At 43.1% G+C, this 24,118-nt stretch overlaps 1 protein-coding gene across 2 annotated transcripts in view; it reads right to left on the reverse strand.

Moving 5' to 3' along the window:
• Positions 1 to 24,118, reverse strand: part of LOC116059615 (protein sidekick-2-like) — an 88,591-nt gene that overhangs the window by 30,736 nt on the left and 33,737 nt on the right. For both annotated transcript variants that reach the window (XM_035996892.1, XM_035996891.1), the window contains exons 2-5: positions 9,794 to 9,953; positions 7,148 to 7,254; positions 6,745 to 6,892; positions 1,977 to 2,110 (exon numbers count right to left, since the gene is read on the reverse strand). In XM_035996892.1, the coding sequence (XP_035852785.1) occupies positions 1,977 to 2,110; positions 6,745 to 6,892; positions 7,148 to 7,254; positions 9,794 to 9,953 (549 nt within the window). The remainder of the gene's footprint in view (positions 1 to 1,976; positions 2,111 to 6,744; positions 6,893 to 7,147; positions 7,255 to 9,793; positions 9,954 to 24,118) is intronic.

Raw genomic sequence — 24,118 nt, forward strand, 5'->3', positions numbered from 1 at the left:
GCTCCTGATACATTTAGTGGAGAAGAATTAGACGTAGAGAAAGGAGGAGCAGGAGAAGAATCGATTGATGGAGAGGGAAGAACAAGAAGAATATTCATCTTCAACCAAGAAGAGCAAGAGATGGAGAATAAGGTCACAAAGGGGTAGTGGTATAAACAGCATATAAATAATACTATTATAAATAATTTATGCATGATTCATTGATTGTAACTGTTGATGTTGTCGTGTTGAAGCTCTTCTGTGAAATTGCCCCTTTTAAATAGAGTGATTGTATTACACTTTAATATATATTTAAGGTTTATCAAATGTGTTACAGTTTTGTGTAAATATACAAACTAAACAAGTTTGTCTGAGAATTGTGTCCACGTTTGCCAATGACACAATGAAAACTGGGAATCCATTAGACTAGCCAAATAACTCATTTTATTTTCCGGAAGACATGACTGATTCCTTGGCAGAGACTAATGAATGTATTGCAGTTCATAAACTCTCAGTGTTGAGAATACCTCAAGTGTGTAATCTTCTAATTAAACGGGAAAAGTAAACGACGTGGTGACCTGCATAGCAAATTATTGATACTAATGTCACCATATTGTTGACATCTGTCTGTGTCCAAAGACAATTGTAAACCCAAGTCAACTGTAGTGAATTTCACACTCTAAAGAAGAGAACAAAAAGCAAAATGTCTGCCCACTTAGCCAATGTCAGTTTGCCTTTTATGATGAGACTCAGCTCTGTCTCATTTGTATGCTGCTCCCTTTGGAACAACACGCTCCCTCTACTGTATATTTTTCCATCTTTTCTTCACAGAATTGCTAAAATGAACAAATGCAGCTGTTAAAAACCTTATTGACTTTCAGATGCGAAATATGGTTGTGTGATCCGCAAGGTCAGATTCAGTGATATTCAGTGATATCTGGTCCCCACAGATTGCTGTGTCATGCGTATTGAGCACTGAATTACAAACACTGTATTCACAATATGATGAGCAGATGGAGCGAGCAAATGGCTGATATTAAAAATGTTCAGCACCACATGAGAGCAGGTTAAAATCCTTATTCGATAGTATAAATAATCCAAAGGTTGTAATATATGTGGTATAAAATATTATCATAAATGTTATCTTCAGAGACAGTTTGAAAATACATTTAGTGGCTCCTTAAATTGGCTGGTCATAGTAGAGACTGATTTTGTCTAGAAGAAAGTAACAGTATGTAGGAGAATTTGAGTGACTGGGTTCAGATAAAAGAGGGCGAATGTAGGTAGGAGGATAGAGAAGCTTTAGGTTGAGCTAAACACTAATAATTTGACATGTAACCGGGTTTGTATGAGCAATTCCAAACTTTATTTGAAGTTGTGAGCATGTATATGTGAGGCCGACCTTCTAATCTGATATGTGTGTTTGTGCGTGTGTGTGCATGTTTAATCATCCCCCGTTTTCTCACTGCCACTTTCATAAATCTGCGTTTTGTGAGGAGTGATTAAACTGAAGGTCCACTTTATGGGCCTGCACATCCAGCCAGTCAGAGAAGTGCTGCTGGAGCTCTACCTAACACACACCTCATGACCGTAATTCACTGCTCGAAGCCAGAGGTCAGAGGAGGACTGCAGAACAAGAGGACAACTATTGTAGGTAATGGGTATGAATACTCTGTTGGAGAGAAAGAAGAAGGAACGGCAAAAAGGAGTGATATGATGAAAGGGTGCGCCAGTAGAGGGTGCTATCTCTGTTTACTCTGGTCTTTGGTCTTTGAGCCACCTGTTGTGTAGCTGCTGTGTTGAATTAATGTGTGTTGAGCTGAAAAATAATATGAGGAGTGAAACTTTTTTTCTACTCCATTTTCATCTGCAACAACTGTTAATGCAGTCTGCTGATGACACACACAATCTGCTAGTGAGGTATGTTTCGCTAAGTGGGCGAGGAAGCCTGTTGCTTAAATGTGTGGGGATGCATGTGCACCTGCATGTGTACTTACTCTCCACTGTGAGTGTGATGGGCTGACTGGTTTTGTTCTCCCCATTCTTGTCATTGACTGCCTGGGCGTAGTAGCGTCCCGCATCAGGGGCCACAGTGGACAGGATGACCAGCGTGTTGTCCAGGGTGATGGCACTATAAGTAAATATTCATGCCCACACACACAATAGTTTAACTTTCAAGGACATTGCATTGCCTTACATGCATTCCCCATTCCCATGGTACTCACTTAATCTCAACCTTACCCTCATGAAGACACAAACGGCTTTAGGTAGCGAGAAATGTAGTCAAATCAAATTGGTGTCACCAATTTGGCTCCCAATTAATCAGACATCCCCAGTCGACTGATGTGCATTACAAAATGTGTCCCCAAACATACGCTAAACCGCTCACACATACACACATTAACAAGCACACAGATACACTCATATTATTAAACCAGGGAGTAGTTGCTTCTCACAGTCAATAAATCCTAAGGGTAAACTGACACACAAACATGCATGCACGCATGCATGCACACACACATACACACTGACTCATAAATTATGTCTGAAAAGATGCACACAAAACCAATTTTTATGAGCACTTCCATCTACAAGGTACTGCAGTGTCTTAAATGAATAGTTCAGAATGTCCCTTATTATGTTATGCTCTCTGTTTCTGCAGTAATTGGGTATTAACACAAAGTAGGCTAACTCAGGGGTTTAAGATAAGTGAGGCTGGTCTTGTGATATACTTAAAGGACAATTCCAAAAATAAATTGGAGACAGCGACCCAGACAGGAGGGACCAGATGGACAGTTATCCACTGAGTAAGATACATTACAAAGTTCTCAATGCTTCGGTTAACATTTAGGGACCCTCAATATGCTACTGTTGAAGTGTGGTGATATTTTGAGCCTTTTTAGTGGTACAAAATAGCGATTTGTTTTTACTTTCCCTGTGCCCCGAATACTAGCGTTGTAAGCTAATCAGCAGTCCGCGCTAGCTTGTTTCAAGCTACAAACACATTCGATTAGCATGAAAACATGTCCCAGAGAATGATCAAGTGGGTACCACTAGGTTCGTTTTGCGCCGGAATTGTTGAAATGAATTGGTCCTACAATAGCTTTGAGCAACTGATGAACCTATTGATTACTGATTTATATTTAAACTATATTTTAAGATGTAAGCCACTGTCAAAGCCAATCTTTGTGCAACCTGACCCAGTGTATATAGATGAATAATTGCAAAAGACAGCACATAAAGTCCAGAATTTAGTTATGCATACAACTATATTTCTTTAAATGCTATAAACTCAATATAAGGTGTTGCATTAGCATCATGTTAGCTTGGCTGTTTCGTGGAGTGTTTTTTGGGCACATTCATTGCACTTACAATAATTATAATAAGATACACAGAATATAAGACAATAGATGGATAATTGTATCCAAACTATTTCATCTATCATACTATCCAATTTGCTTGAAAAACACCAAGCTATTCCTTTAAAAATCCTTTTTGTGCCTCGAGAATGGCTGAATGTTGGTTAGGCAAAATTAATGGGCTCAAACATTTCAGAGGGGACCATTAAATGAGAGCCAACGCTATGCACGGGGCCAGATTAGGATCTTCATATCTGCCAGCATCTGCCTGATCGGTGCAGGATAAACAGACAGACTCTTGGACAATTAAGAGCCGTGAGTCTCACAGAGTCAACAGACACTTACACAAACACACACACACACCAACATACACACACGCCTGTGAATATCAATGTGGCCTGACACAAAGCGAGCAAACAAGCGGTAAATGCAGAGTGTCCTGTCAGTGGCTCTCATTGTCACAAAGCAAAGCTTCACCGCTTCACTTCAGATAAGAGTCAGCCACATAGTAACCAGCTCTGGAATTGGTTAAAACATTAATGGAAGGGGTTGAGATTTTTCTTACAATTTCCCTGTGTGCTTGTTAGGGCTGAACGATTAATTGCATTTGCAATAATATCGCGATATGTTAAAACATGACTTCCTAAAGGCTGCGATTTGGTCACGTGACTTGCGAGAGCAAATCAGTCTGCACTCCGCAGAGAAAGCATCAACTTGGCATGCTAACGCTACGCCGTACCTTGTGTCGGTACACGATCTGTGCTGCCTGCACGATCCGTCCTGCGCATGCGCAAGATGTTCGCGCATGCGCAGATGATAATCATGTTTTACCAAGGATACAGCTGTCACTACCCGACGTGAGTCGAGTACAGATGTGAGTTGCGCATGCGTCACTTTGCGACGAGTGCAGATGTGAGTTGCGCATGTGTCACTTTGCGACAAGTAGCCTACAAGATGCTAACAGCGTTTTGAGCTAACATTAGCAATCAAACAATCATAGATAGCTAAAACGTTTTTTGAAATGACTGCTGACTACAAGTTAGCAATCAAACACAACAAAGGCTGTCACTTGAATGGCGTTTTGAACTAACGTTAGCAATCAAACAATCATAGATAGCTAAAACGTTTATGAAATGACTGCTAGCTACAAGTCAGCAATCAAACACAACAAAGGCTGTCACTTGAATGGCGTTTTGAGCTAATGTTAGCTAAAAAGCTAAAAGCTAAAATGTTTTTGAAATGATTTCCATCTTCTGTTATTGTATGTAAAGAGAAAAGTTTATTATTTTATGAATTTCACAAATTTCAGTATGACATGTTATATGCCGTAAACCGTTTAAATCTGAGCATGCGCGACTCACATCTGCACTCGACTCACATCGGGTAGTGACAACGGCACTGCACGATCTGTTCCACGCTAGCATCCACCGGGAAGCTAACGTTAGTTTAGCTAACAGTGAATTTGACCAACCGCTAGCTGACAGCTTGATTCAGTCTAAAATAACTTTAACTCAAACTAAACACTGGGAAAAGCAGGCTACAGCTTAATTAAGACTTTACAGTAATAACAATAAAGACAAGTATTGATTGATTGTATTTTAAATGAGCACAAGTAAAGTAGAACTGACGTAACAGCTGTTATATATTTTAACGGTTATTTTCAGGTATTATTTTGAGGGTCTTTTAAAGTTATTAAATGCTGTCTCAGCTAGCGGTTAGCCGAATTAGCTGTTAGCTAAACTAATGTTAGCTTCCCGGTGGAGGCAAGCATGGAACAGATCGTGCAGTGCCGTATCCTTGGTAAAACATGATTATCATCTGCGCATGCGCGAACATCTTACGCATGCGCAGGACGGATCGTGCAGGCAGCACAGATCGTGTATTGACACCTTGAGCAGATTTCTGTCATTCAAACAACTCTGAGTTGTAGTTTAAAACTTTTACAGCCATTTTAATAAAATGAAGGGTTTTATTCGGGCTTGAGTCCATACATGCAATTAATGAATACAGGCACGCAGAACTGAATGCTCGATTAGCAACTATTAGCTCTGATTAGCGGTTAGCTCCAGAGAGCTAGCTCCGTTATAATGATATGGAGTGGAGGAGAGGGGTAACAACCAGACTCTGATAAATGACGTTCGGGGAGCTTTCACAGCAGCGTGGCTGCGTTGTTTCAACGGTTTTATTAATACAGTTAATCCCACGGCAAGAACACCAGCAGCATGCTACTACTAACGTAACGATAGCCTCTCTGAGCAAGTGCAACGTTGACGCTGTCATGCCATAGACAGTTAAAGAAGTGTCATGCACACGGCACGCAACTTCATGAGGGGGAGGGGCTGGAGGCAGCTCCTCTGTGTGCGCTGTAAAAAAATACACACTAATTTCATCATCACATACAGGCCTGGCCTCCAGGAAACAGTTACAGTTTACAATCTATCTAATGTTATGTTGTTCATACTATACAATGATTTATTGCTTGTCTCTGTTGAATAATACAGAAGACAAAGAGCTTGAAAAATAATCGCATATTAAATCACAATCGCAATATTGGTGAAAGAAATCGCAATTAGATTATTTTCCAAAATCGTTCAGCCCTAGTGCTTGTGCTGCATTTCTTTGGAGTCCTGCAGGTAGAGGGCACACGCACCAATCCGTTCTTCAAGCGAGAGCATGCAACTCGGGGTGAAAGTTTTCATGTCAGCTACAACATGGTAGCCTAGTTGCTGAATAATACATGATGAATTGGGTTCTGAGGAGTTGTGGACTGCCTACCTATATTTGTCTGGATGGCAAAATTGATCTTAGGTGATTACCTTTAGATTGTCTCTTCAGGAAAATTGCATATCTGAACAGGCACATATCCAGTGAACAAAAAATACTTTTACATACAGTTATCCATATACTGTAACTCCCACTGTGCACATTTGGACTCAAAGAGATTCTAACCACAACCACATATGCACACCCTCCCACACACAAATCCACCCAGGGGTGAGCGCTGTCAGTCAAACATATCATCAATTGAAGCCTTTTGTCCAATTTTGTCTAATTGGTTCCTCTGCTGCCTGCTCTATCTCTACCCTTCAATCATTCCGCCTGCAAAGTCAATAGGGGCAATATAATAACCCGCTTTATCATTGAGAGGTGATTCAATGATGAACACAGGGCCAACATTTGTTCATCAACTACTTTGCTCAACTTCGCTCATGTTGTGTGTGTGGGGGGGAATTGGAGAAAATCTGTGAGCGGTATTGAACTTCTTAGAGTTCTCTGACGTTATAGATATTCTGCTTCAGCAGCTCAGCGTTCACCAACATTTCATATATGAGTGTATATGAGACACGAGCAGAAACACACGAGAGTCACATGCACGCACTCTCTACTCGTACAAAGGTAGACTTACATACGGCTGCTGGAGGGAATCTTACGTCCATCTCTGAACCAGGTGATCTGTGGCCTGGGGAAGCTGTGTATCTGCGGTGCGTGAATGAGAGCCCCCTCACCCTGGGATACAGTTTGAGACCGTTCGCCCTCCACAAAACCACCCATATCTAGCAGGCATAAAGAGAGGAGTGTAAGAAAGTGAGACAAAGAAAGTGAGCAAAAGAGGAAAATTAATACTAGGAGAGAAAATCTGGGAAATGCATGCCAGCAAGATGAAAAAGAAGAATTGCCATTATTTCCACATTATGTACCTTTTTCAAACGCTAAGCTCCTTTCCTCCAAATACTGTGCCTGACAACCCTTTAACAAAACAGTGTCCTCCCTTTACTCTGCCAGATGTATGGAAAGAAACTTGCACTTACAGGCAACCTGCACTTCAGTACTGCACTGCATTAAAGCACCCACTCGATTTCTCACAATGCAGCGGTAGTGGCCAGCGTGCAATCGGTCCAGCGAGGGGATCAGGTACCTAATGGGCACACACAACATAAAGTGCCATTAGTCATCATCAGCATGACAGACAGCAACATTTGTCATATTGGTGCTTTTATTCCCCACACTCAAGACGCTAAATTAAGATTAGAGATGTTTCAATGAAACAGTTTAAATGGCATTCCACTTAGCCATTAGACATAGATGTTCTAAATTAGGCATATAACAAAGCGGCCTTGAAGTGTGATTCAGTGCTGATGTACAGATGGACAGTAGATGATAAACTAAGGAAAGAAGAATGTAATATTAAAGCCAGCTGTAAAGTGAACAGCAAAGAGAGTTTCTGACTGACTGGCAGGACTCACAAACCCCCATTGTTATCCTGTATCTTCAGTCAGTGGAATCAAATCATATGAGCACCTCTTACCTGTTACTCCTGGGCATTCCTGATGTGCATTCATGTTAAATGGTTTGTGTGAAATGCTAGGTAGAAAATCCCAGAGCTGAGTCCCCTTTAATTGGTTTGCTACAGCCACTTAGGAGTGCGGAGTCGGCCCCTTCCATGTTCCCCCTGCACTGCAATTCAGAGTGTGTGTGTGTGTGTGTGTGTGTGTGTGTGTGTGGGGGGGGGAGGTGTGTCTGATTAAATGGATTCCAGTTCTCCTCTTTGATCAGGGCTGGTGAAGAATAACAAGCAGAGGGCTGCAAAGCAGCAGACCCAGAGACTAAGCCACGTGAGAGCACAGCCAAATACTGAGGAAAGACAGGAGAAGCCGAAGAAGACGAGGGGGAGAAGAGGAGAGAGAGGATGTGAGAGAGGGAGCGAGACATGGGAAAGGGTGTGTGGAGCGGGTGTAGCCACTAGCCAGTGATAGCAATCAGACAATGCCACCTGAGAAAGTCTGTCCATGTCTAGGGTACTAGCCAGACTGTGAGTAGAGAGTGAAGAAAACGGGCTAGAATTAGATAGAAACTGACTTTCACTGTGGACTGCAACTGTGACTTGTGAACACACATGCAGACACACACACATACAGTACATGGGCAAATGTGCACACTGATGCATACACACAAGCACACAGAGAGGCTTTGTTAGCACAGGCTGAAGCTTTCTCTTGCCACAACTGGCCGTTAGTTGAATTCTTCCACATTGCGTTCAGAGGCTGATCGTGTTACAAGTAAAGGTGCCCAATTAAAGTAAAGGCTGGTTCAATTATCTCTGGTATATAATAACTTTTGCATAAATATAGAGAAACACATAGTTTGTGAAATGTCTACTGCTGTAAGTAGCCCTTGAACCTCTCAGGTGCTTTTATTCTGTATTGGGTGCGGCCAGGTGTCACTTTTGTTACTAGCCTATCAGTGCCAATCAGAGAGGAGTCTTGTAACCTACTGGGTTTTTTGAGGGGGCGGGACTTAAAGCAACACTAGAGCACTTTTCCCGCTTTGGTCCCCCTACAGGTTGGAAGTGGAATTGTCCATTACATTACATTATGCAAGTTTACCAGATTGGGTAGCGGATCTGTAGTTCGAATGAGACATAATGAGACATTACGACAGCAGTAATGGACAATTCCGCTTCCAACCTGTAGGGGGGACCGAAGCGGGAAAAGTGCTCTAGTGTTGCTTTAACGGAACGAGAAACAGATTGAGTATATATTTTAGTTTACTCAATGAATTGTATGTATGTATTTCTTCTCACATTATCATCCTTGATGCTTTGGCAATATTGTTATTTCTGACATTCATGCCAATAAAGCAATTTGAATTTAATTGCTTGAGAGCGAGAGAAAAGCTAAGAGTTGATTGTAAGTTCAGTACATCGGATGCTGCCACACGTGATGCTGCAGTAGAGGTGCTCAGGACTTTCCTTTTGGGTCATTTTAAAGGGTTAAATTGCCTGATTCTGAAATAAACCTTTTCTTGTATGACATTCAAGCAATGTTAAAGTTTATTCAGCTGTGCTAGTAATGTGATTCATGTGTTAAATAAGAGTTATAGTGGCTAAAAATGAATGCATGGGAGTTTTAGGCTCACGATAACAGTATAGCTATATAATAAGATAACTAGGCCTCTCTGCAGAGTCATATGCCTGAATTTGTTGGCTACTGTAGACACATCCTACCTTTACATTTTAGTACCTCTCACCAATTCATCTCCCATGCAACGGATCTATCAGATTTGAAGGGGCACATGATAATCCTGTAACCAATTAGAATTGAGTTAGTGGGCTACAGTTAGATTTTGTTGCAGCAATGATAGTTTCAACAAACCGCAGGAGAAAAGAAGTTATCTGCTCACACCATCTCTGCATGTTGCAAACAGTGTGAGATACAAATTGGAATAAATCTGACAATCCCCTGAACACAGTGTGTTATGTCTCAGGGGAGACAACAGCCAAATCAGTCCTGAATAAATCCATAGAAATGAGTCTCGAATATGAATAAAAATGAGCTATGAGCTATTAGTTACAATTAAATGCTGCTAAAATGTCTCATGTAGTAAGCTAATTATAGTTGATGAATAAAAAAAATGATAATAGAATCAGCTCGGGCAGGCAAGGTTGCATTCCTTACCTGTATTCCAAGGAGAAATGTGTGAGCTCGGTACCATTGTAGATCCATTTGAATTCCAGGGGCCAGCTGCCCTCTGCCATGCAGGTTAGGACCAGGCGGTTCCCCTCCAAGTGAACCTGGGTCTGAGGGGGCTCCATCTTAAAATAAGGTGGGACATCATCTGTTGGAAAAACAAAGAAAAGAAGGAAGTACGAGTGATATAAAAAGACATATTGGGAAAGACAGGAAAAGGAAGAATGTGAAGCAGTCAGAGGGGCTAGTTGGTTAAAAAGGCAGTGATTTTGTGATTCAGTAACAAGCTATTTCCATTTTTTCTACTGCACTGATTGGGAACTTGAAGGTCAAGAGGAAAGCCTGCCAAACGGCACATGGAATAAGTTGTTGCTGCAAAAGCAGCTTACTCTTTTATTCCAAACTGAAATGTGCTGGCAAAGAGGTAGAAGAGCAATTTGTGCAGCAGAGGAAGTGTAAATGAACTCATCCATACCTCTAGATCAGTAAAAGAGGATGGGAAGAGAGATGGAGGGGGGATAGGCAGAGGGAGATGGAGAGAGGAGGGAATGGGGAATAGACAGAAAGCAGATGGAGAAAAATACAGCAGAGATTGTACACAAAAAAAAAAACCCAAGCAAGTAGGAGGAAGAGAGAGTGTAAAACGTGGAAGCCATGGGGTGGTAGGGGCTGCTTTAGAAAACACAAAGTTTCCCAGCCTTAAACCCTCTTCTCTGACAGGATGAGTTATGCTCTGTGCCTCCCTTCATTTATCTTTATAGTTCCCTAATGCAGCCAGATTATACAGGCCCCATCCGCAACACTGCACACAGCCAGTGCAGCCACAGAAAGCCTTTAAGGTGATACGCAAGGTCCAGGGCTGAGCTTGGAGACGAAGTGCTTTCATTTGAGCTGATGAAAAAGGCATGATCAGACCTATTGATCTGTCTGCCTCGCCAGCCACGGGCGACACTGAGCCAATTGTGCCAGTGTTTGTGGCGGGCTAATTAAAGTCCGTATTAATAGTTGCAGTAAGCTGCCAAGGCCTGAAGCACGCCTGGTTGTAGGTCTACCACAGTAGGCTGACTCACTCTCATGGCAGATTGCTGGAGCCTCTTTCTCTCTCCACACACATGTTCATGCCCAAGATTTATGGTGGTCAAAGCAGAGGATGGTGTGGTGGAACTGGGTGAATGTGAGGGCAGCCTCGCCGAGCAGGGGAGGGGATACAGAAAATTGGACCTGATTGAAACTGTAAATAAAAGAATGACTCTGCACCTCTGTGTTTCACACCGGCGACCATGCGCACACTGTATACAGACGCAGAAACACAGATAACAGGACACACACAATACACACTAGCACACACAATACCCCTCTGAAAGCTGCAGCTTACTCCCCTTTCTATTACCCTCAAAGACACCACTCATAAAAGGAGGCAAACAAACAACAGCCACCTCAACGCTTTCTGTTTCCAAAACCAGTCCTTATATTTTTACTCGTTTGTTAACAACAATACTCCACAACCTGGCTGATCTGTTCTTTCTACCACTTTTGCATGAACCTATCCAAAACAAACTGATCTTTGTCTGAGCCCAAATGTAGGAGCCACCCCTTTTTTCCACAGGCAGTAGCCGCTGGAGTGGTAGCTTTGCTGTAATTCCATCCACTAGTAAATGCATTTGTACTTGACACACAACACACACACACACACACACACACACACACACACACACACACACACACAATCCCAAAACATTTACTTATGCCTGCAAAAAACGCACACAGGCAACACCCAAACACTTCCAGCTGGTTCAGGGGCACGGTGGCTACATGTACTTAGCAATGCAGCTACATCAACAAGCCACCATTAGAGACCTGCACATGCCGTACACACACATTGCTCATCTGAGGCAAGGAATATGCATAATACCAAGTTACTGATGTGATATTGCGGAACGGGGAATTGCGAGTACAGTAATCATCACTGTGGTTACATGTTTTAGTGCCATTGTGTTCACATTTGTTTCTGCCTTAAATGACAATTGAGTTGACCCCTGATTGTGAATCCCTGAACCCTGGCTATCTGCTGCACTCGTGACCATTTTCACAAAAGTGTATTTGTTAAGGAGCAAAGCCAGCTGGGAAGAGAGAAAATTCACTGTTATATACAGTGCAGAATTGACATCCAAGAAAAGATTTCTCACCATGTAAAAGACAGCTGAAGTGATCCTCTCTTTGAGTCTCTGTGGAAACTTAAATGACTGCTGGCTGTAACAGTTCTTACTGCTGAAGGAAGATAGGACACAGTCCTCTGCACATTGGGCTCTGGGATCTAATGAGTTTCCGACAGAGAACCTATTGTCTGACCCTCATTCTCCTCTTCCTCTTCATCGCTGTGCTTTGGTTCTTCGCTGAAGTCAAAAAACGCTGATACATGTTTGTGCCTGTGGTAGACACTGCATGCGTTTTATGTGTAGTTTTTCTGTTTCTCTTTTTGTTTTCTCTATGTGTGTGTCAGCCACTGCAGATAAATACTGTAAATACATGCTGCTGATGTGTCTATTTTTGCTCATGTAGATGTGAAGTTTCACATGTATGTACATAGCATAGAGTAGTACAAAGCTCTGTCATATGTATACAGTATGTACAGTAGAGACAGATCACAGTAGATGAGTATGCTGCTGCTGTCACTAATATGTCAGTTGGATGTGTTACACTGCTACACCTACACTGTGGTATCATCATCGCTGAGCTGATCCATAATTTGCCTCAGGTGTCATCTCGTTTAAGAGCACTGTAGTACGCGTACGTAGTAGGTGCGTGCTGTACACGACAAATACATAGCACATGTCTCATGTTTACAGACACACGTGCCTGTAGACACAAACACACATCAAATGTACAAATAGGGGACTATAGAATCTAATTAATGATTGGAGAACATTAGCATTATCTGATTGCAGCAGACATGGCTGCACTGTGTCAAAGGGAGAGCTGACATCTTTTCTGAAAAAGTCTGGGGTGGAGGGAGGAAGAAAAGGAAGAGCATTGGCCATGAAGAACTGGTGCCTCCTCCATTGCAGTGATGAAAGAAGGGACAGTTGTGGGTTTGGCAGGTGCAAGGCAGTGCCTGCTGCAGGCTTCGAATCCAGATGGAAAGCTCGAGGGTAGTCCTTCTGGACTATGAATTCCTGCAGCACTATGAGCACAGATAAAAGCCAACCGAGACGGGTCGGCAGATCTAGGGAAGACCAAAAACTGGCATAGGAGGACCAGGAGGGCTTTAATGTGGCTGCTGTGCAGAGCAGCTGCCCTCAACAGTCAAGCTGCACCACCACACTATTCACAAACGTTATGAACACCTTATTCTAACCTGACAGCTGAGGTTGAATGGTGGCATTGCTCCAGCCGGGTCCACTGCTGCATACACAGAATTTTAATGTCTGTGAGACAAAGACCACAGGCACCAGGGCAGCTTTTTAAAGCAAGGCCCATTGTGTTCCCCATTGTGCCATGCTGGCATGCAATCACACAGACAGTGTTCACATTCGGCTTTTGTCTTGTATTCTTTATCTTGCTTATTTTGTGTCTCACCTCCTTACCCCTGCTCCACACAAGCAGCAGGGAGCTCTTTCTGGCCTCTGTTTATTCCTCAGGCACCTGTGTTTGAGCCTATGTAACCACATCCTAGCTGGTACTTGGCACAACTGTATCACTGAGATGTAGCGATAAAGTGGAGCCTCTACCTGTTGAAAGATTTGGAGGTCCCATTTCTCAATCACTCCACATCGCTATCTCTTTCGCTCCACCTGTCTTTCTCTTCCTAGACACACACATATACATATTATGCACATAACTTCTCTGCTGCATAGACCACTTCCAGTCCACCTCATGGCGCATCATGTCATCCAGGAAAATTTAGAGCTGTCATTTAGCCTCTCCAATTGGACTTTAACATGCAAGATGGGTCATGGTTAGCCTCTCTGATGGGGGTTATGCAACAGTCATGGCACTGACCTTGGCCTAGTAATGGGTTGGTGAACGGGTGGGGGTTGTGGGGTTGGTGGAGGGGGGTTAAAAGCATCTTAAAAGCTGATGAAACACCACCCTTATAGATACACACATGCACAACAAACACACACACACACACACACACACACACACACACACACACACACACGTGTTTAGTCACTCACAAAGGTGTTCTTAGAGGTACACTAGGGCATTACTCTGTATTCCTGCTGTATTCTATGATTTAAGGGGTAATTCAAATTCATAAACAATGCTGCAGGCATTTCTCAGTATTTCAGAAAATGCCGACTGAATATATTAAATGAATATTCTGATTTGAGACACACAAAAAAAAAAACACACGCCTACTGGGTTGCCTTTGGTGAGTTGTTGCTTTACAAGTTGAGATGAGAATGTTTGGGCCAGGACATGAAGCTCTTTTAACACATAAATACACACACAAACACTCACAAATATTCACACCTTCCCCCACGAAAATACGATCCGTCCTGAAGGTCAGGCTGATCTGTCACTCTGTCACCAGCTGCTGTCACCGGGACAACAGGCACCCCACCGATTTACACTCCATCACTTAGGTGAGTCAGAAAATAGGCGGACACGAAGGGAGGGTTTAAGAAAGAGCAAACAAGAAAAGACATAGAGGAGGAAGAGAGAGTGATGGTGAAACAGATGGTGAGAAAAATGCAGGGCTCAATGATAAAAGAGAGATTGAGAAGTGATGTACAGAGGCAGGATGAGGTGAGGGACTGAGAGGAGGAAAACAAGAAATGAAAGGAGAGGGGGGTGTCCTCCAACGCTAGGCAGCAAGGTGAAGCGACCCATTACAGCCAGAGCCAAACAAGCAGGCCAGGCTTGAAAGACGGAGGAGAGAGAGAAAGGGAGAGCCTCCATCTAACCCTACATTCATTTAGAGAAATGGCCCATGGATCAGCATCTGCATGCTGCATGTGAGTGCCAGTCCATCATAGCTCGATGTCTCCCTACCCCCTTTGTATTTATAGCCCCTAGAACATGTTGTGCACCATTCAGTGGGATAACACCCTGTATAAGATCCCCTTGGTATTGATGTTGTGGCAATATAGGTTTCATGGCCCAAGTGACATGCTTTTAAAAGCTCATACAATCATGCTCACTGCTCAGAGGAAAAAGATGAAGTAGGAATATTGATTTTCCTGCTTTGATGTTGCAGAAAAAGTCCTCAGGTCGCCACAGATGAAATACCACCCGCATACCAGCTGTGTTTAGTGGATCGCCACGGGTTAATTGATGTTAATTGATGTGATTAATTGAGGTGTAATGTACTGCGGTGATGTGTCTGGGATCCCACTCGCTGCAGGGCCTGTGTGCATGTGTATGTGTGTGTCTAGGCGGGTGTATCTGATGCTACAGCAACACAATTAGAAGCGCCAGCATCCAGTCAACAAATGGAGATTTAATTAGGAGCGAAGACGGAGCGGGAGGCCAGTCAATGGGCAGCAGATTGAATTATCTGGACACACACTCCAGTGGGCAGCACAGACAAATTCACAGTCACACACATACTCACAGTCACACACATACTCTCAGTCACACACACACACACACACACACACACACACACAGAATTATTCCCTGTTTGTCTTGCTGCTCCTCTACCTCCCTCTACCACTCTGCTATGCTTGTCTGGAGCGATCATTTTCTTTTTGATTCCCTCTTCTTCTTTTCTCTTCCCATCTTAAGTTTCTCTTCTCTTTTACTTGCCACAGCATCAGTTTCCTCCCTGTGTGCTGTGACAGTTTCTCTTTCTTGGTGGCCTTGATCTCTCCCAGTACAGTAGTTTTCATACTCTCTCTCCTTGCCCTCTCATCAGTTGTCATCACTCTCACTTTCTCTCTGCGTCCCTTCCTTCTGAGCTCTGTCGATATGTCTTTCCATCTTTCTCATCTCCCTGCATCGCTCCTTACTCCATTTTCCTCAATCTTATCGCCCTGCTCTCTCCTTCTCTTCAGCACTAGCAGTATATTGTATGGCGTACCAAGGGATGTGTCTGTGATATCCAGGAGCCTAATTAGCAAGTCCAGCTCCTGGCAGAGAACACGGCACGCAGAGGAGCACAGGCACAAGGCCCGGCGTCAATTAATGAGACCTCACACACCCACAGTCACCAATACACACCCTCTGCAGCATCAAGTCTCTAGTTAGCTCAGCCTTGTCCGATGAACAGTGGGGAAACAAATGAACAACTGTAGCTAGATGTAGGTTACAGTATGTCGTTGAGTTAAGTTATGTCTTTAATCACCAAGGGATAGTCCTATAGCTTTGTAAAAGACAAAGCAGGGATTTGTGTCTGACGTTGTAGCACTCAAATAAGATTTATGTCTTGCAGCGGTGAGTTGTCAACATATTCTTGGAGCCAACAGATCAACATTTCAACTTAGTAATGTAAGCCAGACACTATGGCAAGTTCTTACTTTCTAAAGACAAGATATATGAAATTATTTTTTTCTTAAGGAAGTGAGGTTTGGATAGCTCTTATGGGTAGAACACATTGGGAAATGATCCAGGCTTGCCACTCGTTGTAGTGCGTGCGTGACTGACACACACTGATCACAGTAATATTTCCCAGGTGAGACAGGCGGCTTCTACGATTTAGTAAGGTTTTGTGCGCCAGATCACATACACATCTTTCTCCGACTTTTCTCTTTTCTCTTTTCACTAGGGAGAAGGGAGATGGTAGCAGGTGGGGAAGAAAATAGGTACAAATTTCACTTGATCTTTTTGAGAGTTAATTGACATTGTTTGAAAAAATAGAAACAGACAAGAAGAAAAAACAAGAGTAAGCAACAAAAAACAGATAAACGACAGTAAATGGAAGAAATAGCAAATAAAAAAAACACACGCTGCATCGGGAATAGGAGGCGGGCAGCTTTTCTCAAGGCATGAGAAGGTTGGAAATAGGCCTAAGTGAATTTAGAAAGTAGGGCAAAGACTAATGGAGGAAAATAAACAAACGCACTGAAATGTGAATTCCACAGGGCCCCAGGTCATTAGAGTTAATACTGCACGCTATGCCATCTGCCGCGATTGTTTACACTAGCCTGGATAATTAGATCCTAATTAGTAGATGGTATGGTGGGGGAAACGTTATTTCACATGCATTGAGGTGGAGATGATCAGATGCACCTGCAATGCTGTGCTGCCTGTCCATCCTGGGACCCTCTGTTGTTAACTCCATGAAGATATCAGACAGGTCTTGATTTAATTGCTTGATGCACCAGACATAATCTGGATCTTTCCCTCCCACCATTAACATATAGATAGAGGTTTTTTTTGGAGGAGAGAGTCAACATTGCTCTTGACATTATGAAAACTTGTCTGCTCCTTGTTCTCCTTTATCCCTCATAATGTATGTGTGTGTGTGTGTGTGTGTGTGTGTGTGTGTGTGTGTGTGTGTGCGTGCGTGCGTGCGTGCGCAGGTGTGCAGGTGTGCGCCTGTGGATGAAAACATATGTGAATATGCTCATCCTTGTGTGTTTGTGACGGTGACCAGAATATTATCAGGCAAAATGCATGGACTAAAACTGCCATGTCCCATTCGTTCTTTTCTTCCCAGCCGATCCCTTTGAATCTCTGAATTGGAGAGATACCACTGGCATGCTAATAGTGTTTTGCTAGGTGCGAAGTATCATGGCGCCTGCCATTGTAATATATGCGTGTGGAATGGCTGGTGATTGTGATTCTTATCAGTGTGGCAGAGTGCATGGGCGCCAAGCAGTGAGTGGCAGGGGCTGGCAGTAAATGCTAATGGCAGAGAGCAGCAGACAGAGAAAAGAATTATTATCTCCCTTCATTACATTTACACGGCCTGCCTGTCTGTCTCACTTCCTTCCTCTGAGCCCAGACGTGAACAGCAATCATTGTTGGCAATGCTTTATTTACATGTTTTGCGGATGACGTACACCTTCTTTTTGTGTCAATGCATCATCCACTCGGGGATTGGGAGTTCAGGAGTTTCTCAAATTTACAATACGTCACACAGATTACACGTCAGGTCTTGAGTTGGACCCGATGAGTTGGAGATGAGTAATGAGATGAGTTAAAGAGTGTATGGATGTTTTTTGTTGTTTTAAAAAAATCTTTTCTATACCTGTTGCAGGTCTGGGATGATGTGTAGCAGGATCATCACCTTTGTGAGCAGGGCAGCCTGTGAGAAGACACAGAGTCCCTGATCCTAATTGAGACCTCTGGAGTGTGAGAGCTGACAGAATAGAGCTTGTCACATCACTGCCTCTCTCCACCACATTACAGAGGCCCTCTGACCACTATTTTCTCCCATCATCCATGCTAGTGGGACCAAGTCATGCTCTGTGATGGTGTAAGACTACCCCATCACCCCTACAATCACAGATGGAAGCTCAAAGCTGCAAGCCTCCTATTCAACATCCCACCAGGCCACATCTCTGACCTCTGATGCATCTGAGTCTTCTTGTGTCTCTGAAGTGCACATGCCCCCATGCCCCCCACCCCAAGCAGGAGAATGAACACAGCTCTGTGGCATTGTGTGAAGACAGGCAGCCAACACAACGCCAGCAGGCAGACAAAAAATCTCTATGCTCTGACATTATGCTAATAGAAATCTTTTGGCTGGTTCTTACATGACTTCACACTACATTGCTCATCTCAATTATCAGATACAGTAACGGGCACAGAGTGAGAAGCCTGCAACTTGAACAAAAAAAAAATTCTCAGTCAGGGTTCCTAATTGTCTTATCTCCCGCATGATCTTTTAGGACGGTTTAGTGCGAGAAACACGACTTGCGAGAATTGCGTGCGCTTAATAACATCCTATGTGAATAATTTGAAATTATGCATGCATGAGAATGAAATTAATGAGTAATGACTAGACGCTAATTCTGACAGACCACACCAGAACATTAAATATGTGTATATTTCTCTTGATTATCTAAGTACACAACTTAGGATAACAAAGCGGAAGATATGTCCACTAAATTCCACTATATAGTTGTTTTAAACATACAATCAAACTCTAAGCGTAATTAATCACCCTTCTCCTTCTAAACTGCCTGCCATCCGTTCACCTAATGATGAATGTAACAAGCCCAAATTTCCACTTGTAAAGATTGAGTCATGTTGATCTCAAAATTGCAAACTGCCTTACAAGAAAACCAAAGCATACCCCTTGATAGTTATCATAACACTGGCACAAACTACAGCTTGGAGCCCTGGGCCAACAATGCTATCTAATATATGAGGTTCATTTTGTTTTTCTAATTATATTCGTAAGCTTGCACTCAAGCTAACATTGCTTCCAGTGTTGCTGCAGTGATGTTGGCAAGGTTGCTTTATTCTATTTGGGTTGTACCTTGCTAAAGGGAACATTTACCCTGCCTCATCCTGGATTTAAACCTTCAACTCTCTGCACCCCAACACGTCCATTTGATTTACAAGAGACGTATGGAAAGGTGTTAAGAAGTTCTGAATTTGTGAAAGTAAAAACCAAGGTTAGCTCTATTTTTTGTCACAGTCTTATGCATATGTAAGAGCTCTTTACATATAAAAAAGAAATTACAACCACAGCGATTTTAGTTTTCACACAATGTCACATATATCCTGGAGATTTTCGTTAAAAAATTACATAGATTTAAATCGGAACACCATCTTCCATTAGGTTAATGTATTCAGAGATCTTTTTTTCCCTCCCTGCTGTGTTCTTGAAATGTTCCCATTACTGCTCTTAACAAACCAGTGTGAAACTTTTTTTGTTGGTAATTCTTTTAACTTTCTCCGCTCTAAGAACCTACAAAGCGGAGGCATCACTGTTGTTGGCTGCAATCATACATTGAAATATGCGAACAATCAAGCGGATATGGCATAATGTTACAAGCAACGGGATGAGTGATTTGAAGGCTTAATGCGGCCCTCCACACCACAAAGAGTTATAGCCTGTGAATTGCATCATACACGTCTGCTAAATTTCCACTTTTGGAAACGAATATCACAAAATGACAACCTAACAAGGAGCCAGATGGGGGAGGTAGGAGTGACACTTTTTTCACGTTTGTATTTTTCACCCATGATGGGACCTAATTCCATATTACTACGTCTATAAACCATGCATAAATACACATCAAATAGCGTTTTTTTCAAGCCTCATAATCCCTGGATAATCTTCATCTACAATGTGAGCAGCACTAAATTGGAGGGAAGATTCACAAATGAACATATTTACATCAGTCCCATTAGTGAGACACTGCTCAGAGATCTGCCGCTGTTTCGAAATGCCTGTAGGCACTTAAAAATTGTATTAGAAGCACTTTAACGCTCACCATGCCATGGTAAGTAATGTGCTTTAATACACATATAATGCAATGGATTACAACTTGGGATATTAATAAATCAACTGTTTTATTTATTACTTTTCCTTTACCATGGCGAGTAAATGACATGTTTAATCTCTGTCATGGATTTAAGGGCTGTTTGTGTGCTTTCTTGCATATGTGTGTGGACATGTGGGGGGATGTGTATGTGTATGTATGTGTGTGTGTGTGTGTGTGTGTGTGTGTGTGTGTGTGTGTGTGTGTGCGCACGTGTGTGCGTGTGTGGTGTGTGTAAAATGCAAATGTCCGCACCTTTATACAGTATACAGTAAATGCAGACGTTTGTGAGTGTAGAGGTGTTTACTTGTGTCTTCACATGTGAGTGTGCATGTATATTAATGAGGATACATCCTTGTAAATTAGTGTGTGTGTGTGTGTGTGTGTGTGTGTGTGTATACATGTGTGTGTATGTATGTATGTATGTATGTGTGTGTGTGTGTGTGTGTGTGTCCCTCTCTCTCTCTCTCTCTCTCCAGTTGATCCGTGTATATTTGAATTCTTCATCAGATTAAAGAGACGTGCTTTTACCCCACAGTCCCTTAATGATAGACAGATCAAAGCCCATCATGTTCCTGGCTGAGTTGAGGGGGATCATTAATGATGGGTCAACGGGGCATCATTAGCCAGCATGCTACCCCTGCAGCATGTTTACTCTTCTAGGAGTCTCATTGTGTGCGTGCACCTGTGCTTGTGTGTGGTGGGTGCACATGCCTGTACACGATCGTCAAATGCATCCATATTGCTCTCTGATCTCAGCACAGTGTGTGGGAGGAACACAGGTCTCTCCTGTGGCCCATTTCCCCACAGACAAATGCTGCTCCAGCGGTGAGAGCTAGCCTCATCTATTGTACCTCATGCCTCCATCAACTCACTTTCCATCTATTACGACCCAACAGGCTGATCTTCATGGCTGAAGCTCATTGTAAAACCCTAGCCTTGCTGATTCAATAGGCTCTGGAGGGTTCTGACAATGACCAATTCACTCATGACTATTATTCATCACAAAACCTTTCCAGCTCTCCAATAAAATCCACCACCCACCTTTCCTACTCTGTTTGGTATGCTGTAACAATACATCACTTACAATTGCTGTGTTGCCCCTACCGAACGTACCATGCACACACACACACACACACACACACACACACACACACACACACACACACACACACACACACACACACACACACACACACACACACACACACACACACACACATCACTTTGCTCTTACAACTCCACTAAACAAACTCGTTTTCACCTCAGAAATCACTATTTTGGTGCAATGGGCTATTCCTTCTCTTAGCAGTTTCACATTCTTTCTTCCTTTACAAACATTCCCTCCTGGCTGCCTTCTACCATCCACCCTTCTCATCTGCAAACTGCTCTTTTCCACTGCCAACTTTCTCTCTCTCCCTTCCTCTCTCACCTGCAGATGCCACCCATCCACTGCCTCTATGCCTGACTGCTTTGACAGGTTCGAGATTCAAGCGGGGGGGATTTGATCCCTCCATGGAGTGAAACTCTGGCAGTGGGGTCCACTCTCAAACCGCCGGACGCAGAGCCCTGAGCCACCGATTAAAAAGTCATGAAGGCTTTTTAGGGGCATGCAGGGCTGCAGTTTTCCACTCCTCTGTGGATTGGCTGCCTGAAAATAGTCTTTGTGTTCCTGAGACAACAGTAGAACATGCAGGAGGGGGAGGAGTTTGAAGAGATGCGGGTTAACAGAGCAGCAGTGCGTGGGCCACCTCGCTCTCCCCTGTGCTCTTAAGCAGCACTCCTCCTTTCTTTTCCATCATGCCGAAATCAGCTTGGGCTAGTACACATGCGTGCTCAGGCTCTTTACATCTGACAACACTTTACTGTCATCCTCTTGTACAGTATGGTAACATCTGGCAGCATGTATAGTACCGATGCCTCCTTTGAAGAATAAATGGACTAATGAGAATGGCTGTGAGCTAGTATATCATCCACCTGAACAGCTTGCTTTATAAAGGTGCCCCACAAATCAAGTAAGTGACCATTTGCCTCATAATGGCTGCAAGGACAGGTCGTATACAATAATACATGTGTGAAACAAGACCTTAATGTGCTGTGAAAAAAAGCCTGTCCTTCCAGCATTGGTATACTCTTACCAACAGCCATCCATACTATTGTCACAAATAGCAGCCAGCCACTAATGGAATCAATAAAGCCTTGCAAATATTTACAGGACAAGAGAGCCTCAAGGCAATCAATTCCAATCTATAGGACGATGGAAGATTTCTACTGTGGCTGTGTTTTAGGTTAGAAAAATCAATAAAGTCAGCTTTGGAAAGAGAAGGAAAAAAATAATCGTATTGCAGCAGCACCCCTTAGTCTTTCACTCACACGCTCTCCTTCCTTCCATCATTCTGAGCCTTATTTAGGTTCCTCCTTTTTTCCCCAGCAGTCGTCCAAGTTTGACATTGCCGGCCGCGCCTCCCAGCAGGTATTGGCAACCGCAGGGAGGGCATCCAGCAAGGTAGTGGGATACTTTTAAAGAAGCCAGAAGCTAGTGGATGTGACAGGCTGTTGAAAGCCTGGGAGATAACAGCATATGCTTCTGGAAGTCTTAACAGGTAGAAAGGTAAAGTGGTGGGGGGGGAGGGGGGGGGGGGGGGAGAGGGCCAGGCAAATTCTCCGGATAATAGGATAAAAAAACAATGTTGCTCAGTTCCTGCATACATACACAGGAAATAAGGACGGCAGGCTGAGTGACGGAAAGCGAAGCATTGAAGCAGTGCAGAGAATAAGAAGTAGGGTATATTAAAAACAGATTGCTTCCATTTCTCTCTGGGGGCAGATTTTTTTTATGCACAAGGTTGTAATCCCTAGTTTATGTTCTGTAGTAACTAGCTCGATAAAATACATCAACCTAGCACATAAAAAGTGAATAAACGGAGTATATAAAAGTGTGTCAGGGCGGCAAGAAGCTATAGAAGTCAAGACCGCCCAGAGTGATCACTGATTTATTGATGCATTGATGCCTTGTAGTGCAGTGACAAGTTCAGCAACTTCTGATAAATAGGCGATAATGTCAAGCTTTTCTCTGGTGGGCACACAGTTTCCAGGCCTCACGCAGCTCCCCATTCTCCAGCCTAATGAGCAGGTAGTTGGAGGGAGAGGATGAACGGAGCAGAAAGAGTGTCTCTCTCTAACTATCTCTGATGCCACTTGCTGTGTTTTTGCTCTCTCATGCACAGAGCTCCTAGAGAGAACGATCAGACAGAGCTACAGCTTCTGCCAGCGGCTATCAGTGTCTCTTTAACAACTCCACCTTCCCTCTGTGGGAACATACATGTGGGGAAAAAATTGTGTGTGTGTGTGTGTGTGTGTGTGTGTTAAATAGCCACACACAACCCCTCTGGTGGCCAGCTTTAGTATAAACAGACCATTCTAAACAGCTACACAAGGGCATACAACAAGTATGCGGTTAATAGCGGAACCATATGTCACTGTACATATCACATTGCGTTCCAATACCCCAGGGCTCGAAAACCTAAGTACCTGGTCGACTGCTTCATAACCAAGTGCCTGCCTCAATGTGTGCGTGTGCAACAGTACAGATAAATCAGGCAGATATGTTCATAAATCAACAGTTCCACCATGGTTTACGTTTTGCACTGTATGCATCATGCAGATATGAATACTGCATGGTCCACACTCCAAAAACAACTGTATCCTGATCTGATAGATATTTCACAGCACGGCTCAATTAATTGAATTTTTCAACTGAGTTGTGAGAGACATCCAATAAACAGATCAAATTGAAAATGCACCGGACAGAAAGTGTGTGCATGTGTGTGTGCACGCCTGTGTGTGTATAGGAGATAGAGAAAAGAATGGAGGGAGAGAGAGAAAGAGAGAGACTGACAGCACAAACTTGAGGGCCTACTTGGCA

The sequence above is a fragment of the Sander lucioperca genome, chromosome 21 (genome assembly GCF_008315115.2).
Source record: "Sander lucioperca isolate FBNREF2018 chromosome 21, SLUC_FBN_1.2, whole genome shotgun sequence".
NCBI lineage: Eukaryota > Metazoa > Chordata > Actinopteri > Perciformes > Percidae > Sander > Sander lucioperca.